The following is a 9,989-nucleotide window of genomic DNA, read 5'->3' as shown; positions in this document are numbered from 1 at the left end:
CCAGCTTGAACCCCACGTGATCTTGCGCTCTGGCGGGTGCAGATTTCCGGACACGCAACGCACACGGTGTGAATTGCAGCCCGTGCGGAAGCCGTACGGAAAACGCACCTCGTCCTTTCCGCAGTCAGTGTGAATTGGGCGCAAGGTTAAGCGCGACCTATGTAATGTAATTGGCAGATTATATGAAAAATGTTCGTTGATGCGATTAAATGATGAATGAACATTGGAACATTGAAAAATCCTGATTGGCTGTGATGATGTATAACACTTCTATTTCTTTTGGCCTTCGGCATCACACAGCATTTTTGAAGGCTTTCTCTCTCATGATTTTGCGGACGTTTGAGGCTTTCAAATCATGAACGGCTCAGTGATTTTGAACAAAAACGGTACGCATGCTTCCTCATTTCTTGGTGAGACATTTGTCAGTGTGTGTTGAGAGCGATGCGACTGAAGGAATTCCCTACCAAGAGCTGTTCAAATGTTTTGTCATCACTATTTACTTACAAGTGTGTGTCTTATCCCATTTGCTGACAAAGTAAGTCCGCCTGCTGTTGATGTGTTTGGACATGTTAGACTGGACTCATTTTTGTGTGTTTGTGTGGCTGCCTTCCATGTCACGTGACGAGACCGGCAGTCGTTGCCATGGAGGCGACTCGAGTCCTTGGTTGGCGCAATGGTGATAGTGGCTGGAAGAAGAAACAGAAGCTTTGATTTTGTCTATTTGTGGACGTGACCAAAGAAGGTGTCGTGTTGGTTCCAGCTCCTTTGTTTGGAACCTGCCGGAACACTTGTTTTGTTAAAGCGGCTGTTTGGAAAAAGCCAAGGCTCTCATCTCACCTGTTTGCTTGCTCAATCTCATGTTGTCATGGCAACCAACATGCTGACCAGTCCAGCACACAGCAGCCTCTGTTTTTCCCACTCTGCCCGCGTGTGTGTTGTTATTGACTTGTCCTCTTGGATTCCATCAAGTGCTGACGTGTGGCTCAACGTGGACGCTACAAGCAGATGACTCAAATGTTGCCCATCCGGCCATCTCACTGCAGCATTCATAGCTTGAAAAGATGACGCGGGAGTGGGCGTCTTCTTCCCTCCTCGCTTTCAACACATCCACGTGATCAGCACACAGACTGTGGCTAAATAAGTCCAAAGGAGAAGCACTCCCTCTGCCTCATTAGCGTTAACGGCAATTAGCCTGTCCTTCTGATCAAAGGGAAAAGGTGTTTCTCCTCTTAATAATTGATCTCTTGCTATTGGTGCCCTTTTCAAACTTGTCCACGCTGAGCGGAATGATGGGAGGCAGCACGAGGTGGCACCAAAGCAGCACATGGGAGGGGCACATGCAAATAAGCTCAGTTACGGCATCCACGTGGACAGATGTGTGCACTTGTAATAACAGGAACATTAAGGTGCTTGTCTTTCATTTTCTTCCAAGTCTTCCGAGACTACTCTGTTCTTTGCTTTCTCTGGTTGTTTTGTGTCATCCACTCCAGGTCACTAAAAAGCACAGTGATTTGTCATTCTTTAAACAAGTGGACTGACTGATTACAAGTTTGTAGACATGTGATGCTAATTAGAGAACACACCTTGGTTGAACTTGACACTCCCTTCAAAGTGTGCCATTATTGTGTGCTCTTATGTTTTTGTTTTTAATTAGGGGTGTTGGTTTGTATAATGGCATTATCGTGACAGTGGTGACATTAAGAGTTGGATTCAGTCAATTATAATGATCATTCACTGTTTTAGTTAGCAGTGTCAAGAACCATGAGGACTACTTGTTTTTATTCATCAGAATGCATGTCATTATATAGCAGCTGCGAAAATGGACACGCTATTTGTAAGTTTTAAAAAAATGCCCATGACTGCGTGGTTGTGTAACAGCACACAGCATGCACTGCAATAATGATGATGCTGTGATGAAAACAGATGTGTTCATTATTTCGCTGGTATGCGTCTTTTATTGCTATAGAAAAGAGGAAACTTTGGAATGCTGTGAAAATTCATCATCACGGCTTCCCGCTGCTTGCGTCGCCTTTTTGTTGTTAAGGGCAACCACAGGATGGAGTAGAATGCAGGAACGCAGAATGGAGGGTAACTCAACACGTCATAATTAGCTGTATCGGTGTTTATTCAAGTAGAAAGCACAAAATGTGCATTTTCACCCTTAATTCGAGTGGCACTGTTGACCTCTGCCAAGGGCCAACAGTTTCTCTTTATATCGCCACTATACGTGTTTTATCACTCATATTTTTTTTCCCCACGTCTTTCGGCGGAGTCCAGAAAGTTCAGTGCCGCTGCCGACAGGTGGCAGTGCTGAGCTCTATAGGCTAAATATGTAGAGGAAGCGCGACGCTCTTCCCATAGAGATGTATAACCACTAGAGGGAGCCTTGGCTTGTTGATAACGTGCAAAGCAAATCGCCAACTTTAACCCTGGAAATCTCATTTATTGGTATTGAACTGTTTGGCTCCAATAAATTTAATCAGAACTCATTGAATTAGTTGCCATTTTTACACGGATTGGTTTGTTACAAACATCAAGCTTGCATGCAGTTATATCAGCCTTTCATAATACATTACACGAAAAAGGGAGACCAAATGCTTTAATTTTAAAAAGGATTAAATATTCATCTTTTATATTTTTATAGCCAGTCCAACCCCAGAGCCAGTGCCTCAGCAGTCATGCACCTCACCGCATGTCATTGGAGGTGCGGTGATGAGCGATCCTACCCGTGCATTTGCATCTGATTGCTGTGCACGCGCGCGCTCAACAGTTTAACCTCGGAACCGCATCAACTGAGGCTTTCTAATCTGTCTCTCGCTCCTCTTCCTCCTCCGCCCTGCAGCTTCGCGGTGTCCGCCTTCTCTTCGTCTCTCCCTCACACCGTCTCCCTCTCTCCCTTCCTGCCTGCCTCCCTCTGCTCTTCCTTTCTGATCCGACTCGTTTCTGGCACCGCGGCTGCGAAGCCGAACACCAGCGGAAGACGAGAAGAGGGCCCGGCGGCGACAACTCGGAACCGGCCAGCGCGCGCGCGCAAGCGCGCGACAGGCCGGCGGAAGGTAAGCCGAATGTGCCCTTGGTTTCGCGGCGTGTTGTCGAACTCGAGGGCACACGTTCATCGGACGGCGGCGCCTCCTTGAAGCGGCGTTATTCTGCCAATTAAACGAGCCGCTTGCCTTCGACGTGCAGGGCGGGATGGGGGATCGAACGCACGCGCGGACCTGCCGGGCTACATTGCAGCGAGCGTCATTTTTCTCCCGTCTTCTTTGCCCATCTTCATCATCACCATCACCACCACCATCCATGTCGCCATCCTGTAGATAAACAAAGGAAGAACTTGCTATACTGGAAAAAGGTTTGTGTGTCTGTGATCGTAAAAGTGGCAATGCAGGGAGAATGCAACTGATGCTTGATTTTGTCACCTGCAGTTGGTGCCGGATCGAGATTGACCAAGCGGACCCCATCCCAAATCTTTCCAAGCCCCATCCGCCATGGCTTCCAAACTGAACCCCAACGTTCTGTACGTGGCCGAGTCGGCCCAAACGGATGCCGAAAGGACACCTCTTGTAAGTCCCGTTTAAGACTTTGATTTAATTTGAGAAGCAGGAAACTCAACCACTGCTTAATATTGTAACGCTCACTTTCGAATGCAGCTTGCAGAGAGGCATTCATTTTACATGCTGTTACTAATTTTGGTGGGCGATTGTTTTATCAGTTCTGTGCTTGAGTGGGAGATAGTAAATATACGAAACAGCGCTCTGTGTGATGCATGATGAAGGTTGAAGTTATGTTGATTTACAAAAATGTTCTTCATGCACATTGACAGGCTAAAGCATGATTTATTTATTTAGTGACGCGTTGCTTACTTTTCCAGGTTACCCTAACCCAATTTGACTTTGAGTAAACAAAAATAGAAACAGTAAACAAGATGTGGTTTGTGCTCGGGTCAAAACTAGTGCATGGTACTGAGAACCAAAATGGCCGCCCGTCATTGGCGCTTTGTTGTGGTTCCGCAGGCCGGGGATGCGGGAGACGAGTCCTCGGACAGCGACGGCGAGCAGGAGGAGACGTCGCAGAAGCTCATCCGCAAAGTGTCCACTTCAGGCCAGATCCGGGCCAAGGTAGGCGTGTTTTACGTTAGGAACACTTCAAAGTCAGACTCCTTCCGTTGGCCAAGTTTCCTCCAGCTGAGATTGTTATTGCTCCCTTGGCCAGGTTTTACTGTAAAGCATGACCTAAGCTCTTCCCATATGAATTATTGAATGAAGCAGCGTTCGATCCGCTACACTCACAGGCAAGCTTAATGTCATTGTGTCAGATCATTATCTATCGCCGCTACCAAGCGTTGACTGTAAATCACATTCAGATCAGAAACAGGATTCCATTGCCTGTTGTCATGGCGAAAGCCTCCCGTAATGGCGACTGTGTCCTGCGGGCTGATGGGATATCTTTCTGGGACGTACTGACGGGCAGGCACCGAGAGAAGCGCAGATAGTGATGTCACATGACCTTGATGAAGAGGCTCGCCCTCTTTGGGATTGATGCCGCAACGGTTTGTAACACGTCCTCGACCTCGTCCTCGTGCCTCCCCTCATTATGTCGCCCGCCTGTCAGCGCACTCGTTAGTGTGCGCCACTTGTTAGGGATGTGCTAATTCCTTGGCGCCGTGACATTCTCGCCTCGCACAAGTTGTGATACTCCTCAAAGATGAGATCTCCCCCGTGGAAAATATTAATTTAAGCGTCCTTTTACTCAGGACCGCCCCGCCCGTCAGCGGCAGAGACTCTTGGCACCGAATGTCAGGTCGTCGTCGCCGTGCTCACCTTGATGTGACCTTGCATCCTCACGGCTAGCGCTCTGCCTGCTTGCTTGACGTTTAGGACGGACGAGCTTGATTAATACTCATGGTCGAACCGTGTCCAACGAAAAAAAAAAAAAAAAAGTGCTTCCTCCTCTTCCTCCTCTGCTCCAAGTTTTGCTCTCGCTAGCTCCAGGCTCCATTACGTAAGGTTTCACACTTTTCGTTCGTTCTTCTCGTGTGTTTCGCATTCGTAGCGTAGGTGTGCCTTTGGCCTTTATTCATGTCCCACACATGCAAACAGATATTCATGATTTCGCTTTCCATATTAGTCGGGAGTTGTTTAACACATCTCGATGTAAAAACCATGAAATAAAAGCTGGAATTTTTTCAATTGAAACCCGAATGTCTTCAGCATACAGCAAAAACAAAGATGCTTGACCTTGCCGTTCCAATACTTTTGGAGGGGACTGTATTTGGTTGCGTACTCTGCCCTCATTGTGACCCAATTGTATAATTGCTTTGCGTCTGGTGGAGCTCAGAAGCGTCTTACGGAAGTGCTCCAAAAAGCTCCAGAAATCCCTCCCTTTTTTTAGGGAGTAACTTTTTATTTTACCATTTGTGCATACAAAAATGGAAAAACAAGCACTCAACATTGCAAGAAATTCCGCTTTCCAATATAAAAAACAAATTAATTAATAATAAAATATAAGGAGTAAAAAAAAAAAAAATAGGTCTTGAGATGTTACCAAAAATAATACAAAAATCATCTAAACCAAAATAATATACCACAAATGACACATCCTTAAAAACAATCAATTTTTTATTTTATTTTTTGCAGGGTGGGGTGGGGGAAATTTGTCATTGAATGATAATAGTTTACATGGCTAATAGACTCAACCCCACCCTTTTTTTTTGTGCCGTGGACTGGTTCAAACTAGTTTTCACAGATTGGCAATCTTTCACAATTCACATGGATTGTGTTGATCAAAAGATGACAGAATCGATTGCTGCTTTGGTCTGGTGGCTGCACGGGTTCTTAGCAGCGGCTAAACTGCTAATGGTACGTCGACAGTCTGTGCAAACCCCTCTCGCATTGGCATGGTTTCTACATGTTGCTCCACTAGCTTGTCCTAATGACACAACAGCATTGCATTAACTGTGTGGGTGTGGGTTTTTTTTTTAGTACTGACCTTGCACAATGTCTTCATTTACTCCACGAGATACCGCCCCAAAAGCAACATGGAAGAACGATCTTGTCAAAACTGTTTCATCTTGGGAAGATGACGCCAAGTCACGGCTTGCGCCTTCGGCCATTGCTTACTTCTTGTTTCTTTTACTTTCTGTTTACCTCTTCAACTTGCAAACCGCAGTAGAGAAGCACAACCTGCACTCTGATTGGCTGATGTCACGTACATTTCCATCGCATCTGATCACTGCGTTTATGAGAAATTTAGGTTGCTATGTGGCTGTTCTGATTTTGGTGCTTCTCTCCACGCATCTCTTGATCGCACTTTTTTTTTTTTTTTTTTGCAAAACCTTGTTCATGTAGCTGAAAATCACAATCCTTTAAAAAAGGATTTCTCATGTATTTCAATTAAAACATAAAACGTAGTAATGTCGGTTTATGTCTCAGTGTCGAATAGGGATGAAACAATAACCAAATGTCACGATACGATATTATCATGATATGAAGCTGACGATATAATTGTCACGGTATTGTGGGGGAGGTTGGCGATATTTAATAAAGGTCACAATATTGTAAAAAACATGGTCATACTAAAAAAAGTGCAATATTGTGCTTTTGTCCATAACATGGTTATTATTTTATTATTATTATTATTATTATTATTATTATTATTATTATTATTCCTATGTTATGTTGTTAATGCACACACACATAGAGTTCCTTCATATATTGATTTGCTTCACATGCAGATTAACGTTCCCCCTCATCTGACAATTAGTGTATTTGATTTTAAACATAGAAGGGCCAAAACATCCCTAATGAAAATGAAATTGCACTGAAAAACTAGCCACCAGAGTGTGCTAGAACTGCACAAATGGAAATCAACCTGACTTTTTTTTAACAAATGTGTTGCATTTAAATATCACGAACATGACGACGACGATATTGTGGCAGTTTTAATATCACGATATTGCACTTATCGTTACATACGTAGTGTCGAACTTGCACCCAATCCATGCGCACTCCTGCTCCTAATACTTCCACTGTTGGAAGTTCATCAATGACTTGCGCGCTTGATATCGCACTGTTTGCCCACAGGAAAAATGGGGCCCCACACGGACGATGGTGCCCTACGTACTATGCGTATGTATCCGGGATCTCGTTCTTTCGGTCACGACCCACAGCTCATGACCATAGGTGAGGGTTGGAACCTAGATCGACCAGTAAATCAAGAGTTTTCGTGAACAAGACCCCAAGATACTTGAACTCCTCCACTTGGGGCAGGATCTCATCCCCGACCCGGAGAGGGCAGTCCACCCTTTTCCGACTGAGGACCATGGTCTCGGATTTGGCGGTGCTGATCTTAATCCCAACCGCTTCACACTCGGCTGCGAACCGCTCCAGTACCACATCATCTGCAAAAAGCAGAGATGCAATGCTGAGGCCACCAAACCGGAACCCCTCAACGCCTCGGCTGCGCCTAGAAATTCTGTCCAAAAAAAGTTCTGAACACAATCGGTGACAAAGGGCAGCCTTGGCGGAGTCCAACCCTCACTGGAAACGAATCCGACTCAATGCCGGCAATGCGGAGCAAACTCTGACAACGGTCGTATAGGGACCGAACAGCCCTAAAATATATAGCTGTTTTACAATATTAACAAAACCTGTCCACGCTGGGGCAGGTTTTCTGCAACCAGTATTTTGTGATAGCTTTCTCGGGAGCTGCCAGCAAAACCTGAAATAGATAAACATCACTTTTTTCCAATCCTTCTGGTGTATTTCCTGAAAATGAGATAAGAAATCGGGGCGGCACGGTGGACGCACCTCCGCCTCTCAGTTCTGAGGACTCGGGTTCGAGTCCAGGCTCCGGCCTTCCTGGGTGGAGTTTGCATGTTCTCCCCGTGCCTGCGTGGGTCTTTTCCGGGTACTCCAGTCTCCGCCCACATTCCAAAGACCTGCATGGCAGGTTGTTTGGGCGCTCCGAATTGTCCCGAGGTGTGCTTGTGAGTGTGGATGGTTGTTCGTCTCTGTGTGCCCTGCGATTGGCTGGTAACCAGTCCAGGGTGTACCCCGCCTACTGCCCAAAGCCAGCTGATATAGGCTCCAGCACCCCCACGACCCTTGTGAGGAATAAACAGTTAAGAGGATGGACGGATATAAGAAATCCTTACCTATTTCCTCAGATTCTCTGTCGCTATCTGTTCCTTTTTTTGTATTACAAAGTTTCAAGAAAGTCCTCCATGATGGCGCTCACGCTGCTAGAAACGCGTCAGGAAAGCGTTAACTTTCCCAGAGATGCTTTGGCCTCATCACATTTGTTCACTTTTATCCGCATCTCGCTCGCCTCGCGCAGCAGCGTACCACTCACTGCGTGTGTGGGCGTCGACTGTAGCCAAGATGAGGACGAGTTATAGGTGTGCGTGTGGGTTGGCGAAAGAAGCGCACACACCAGTGTGTGGGATGGCCGACGTTGTGCCCGTGTGTCTTTTTGTGCGCCTGCTTTGATTTATGCCCCTGGCTGGATGCGATAGCGTCGCAGTGCCACGCCGAGGTCGATGGTGAGGGGGAGACAAAAGGCTGGAGGTGGTTGATGTTGTTGGAGTAGAAAGTATTGTGGAGACTTGAAGTGGAATAAAATGGCTGCTCAATGTGAACGGATCCAAGACAAATGTTTTCATGATTTCAGTTGACTTTTCTTGTGCTCGTGCTCCTTCTTGTCCTCATCTTGTCCTCCACGTCCTTATCTTGTTCCTGTCTTGTCCCTCTGCTGCTGCGACATCCCTTTTTTTATTCTCCCCTTGTTCTCTCCTTGCGTCCCCTGGCGTCACTCTCACTCCTTTTTTTTTTTTGTCTTGTCCCTCTCCGTCACGCCCTGTCATTTCTCCTCCCATAAGACCTCAGCCTGCAACAGGCCATTAATGAGAGCGCGTGAGACAAAAATACAGTTAACGAGCTGTCTTCAGTGCCGGTGTCAAACTAGTGGCACTCGCTTTGAAAGTGCGCTAATGACAAGGGAGGAACAATGACTCCGGAATTTGTGCGTGTGATGAACTAAAGATGTGTGCACTCAGTTGTGTGTTTTTGTGTCATCACTGATGAGCTTGGCCTGACTTGTGCGCTTGTGATTTTGTAGCCATCCGAATGCGTGCGATCAATAACTGGCGCGTGTGTGCGTGCATGTATCGATCTGTCTCCATCTCCTATTTGATACCTAATGGAGACTGACAGCACAACTTTGACACGCACACTTTGTTTGTAATATGAGCTACAGCACTACAGTGCTGTTTAAAGGTATTCTCAAATTCATGTTTTATTTATTTTGTAGTTTCCCCACTTTAATGTTACGATTTTGCCATGCTTTATGTGTATGAAGTTTGACGAGTATTCACCTTGGTTTAGACCCTCAAAAACAGCATACGTTTTCTTTGCAGTGCATCGCCACGGCAACAGCAGACGACAAAATAAAAAGCTTTCAGCATCTTAAACACGTTGAGATGAAAAACACAATTTCAAGACCATCAGCTAAATTATGTAGGAGGAGATTGTTAAAACATGACCCCGATAAAAGGCCAAAAATGGCGCACAGTTTCAAAATAAATGCAAAATGGTGGACTTCCTGTTACGTTTAGCATATGGCTACTAAAAAAATTTTGTCGGTCTTGGGCTGGTACATATGACTTCCAATTTTTGTAGATATACAGTAAGTTAAAGGGGCTGTCTGCCGGTTTCAAAAAAAAATTCTTAAAAAAAATAAAGCTCCCCAAAAAATTAGTCGGAAACACAGGAGATTTTTCTTTTTCAAGTGAATGCAATATGCTTCTGTAATAAATATTGCAGTTAAGGTTAAAGGATTCCAACGACGTATCTTCCTAGTAGTTCAGTGTCGTCTCTCTCGGCTAAGAAAGGAACGTTCCGAGGCACCAAGCAGCATCCAAAGAGGCCCGGTGAATCATATTGCAGACAGGCTTTGGCGTCGCCCCCCCCCCCCCCCCCTCGCTCGTTTTC

The 9,989-nt window shown here is 45.7% G+C and overlaps 1 protein-coding gene and 1 long non-coding RNA gene across 9 annotated transcripts in view; one reads left to right on the top strand and one right to left on the bottom strand.

Moving 5' to 3' along the window:
- LOC144003169 (diacylglycerol kinase delta) overlaps window positions 1-9,989 on the top strand; it is a 43,177-nt gene that overhangs the window by 13,600 nt on the left and 19,588 nt on the right. For 3 of the 8 annotated variants that reach the window (XM_077499103.1, XM_077499102.1, XM_077499108.1), the window contains 4 exons: window positions 2,843-3,056; window positions 3,187-3,352; window positions 3,426-3,563; window positions 4,014-4,118. In XM_077499103.1, the coding sequence (XP_077355229.1) occupies window positions 3,489-3,563; window positions 4,014-4,118 (180 nt within the window). In that variant the 5' untranslated portion in view covers window positions 2,843-3,056; window positions 3,187-3,352; window positions 3,426-3,488. Of the gene's footprint in view, window positions 1-1,435; window positions 3,057-3,186; window positions 3,353-3,425; window positions 3,564-4,013; window positions 4,119-9,989 lie in introns of those variants that run through there. The other 5 variants (XM_077499101.1, XM_077499105.1, XM_077499106.1 and 2 more) reach the window with 4 other exon arrangements.
- On the bottom strand, window positions 2,423-8,141 carry LOC144003171 (uncharacterized). The gene is made up of 3 exons (XR_013278900.1): window positions 7,809-8,141; window positions 5,989-7,719; window positions 2,423-3,311 (listed from the first exon to the last, which is right to left on the bottom strand). It is a non-coding gene; the product is annotated as an uncharacterized LOC144003171 (long non-coding RNA).

Source organism: Festucalex cinctus, chromosome 16 (genome assembly GCF_051991245.1).
Source record: "Festucalex cinctus isolate MCC-2025b chromosome 16, RoL_Fcin_1.0, whole genome shotgun sequence".
NCBI lineage: Eukaryota > Metazoa > Chordata > Actinopteri > Syngnathiformes > Syngnathidae > Festucalex > Festucalex cinctus.
The sequence above is the reverse complement of the archived record's forward strand: the minus strand, read 5'-3'. Positions and strand labels throughout refer to the sequence as shown.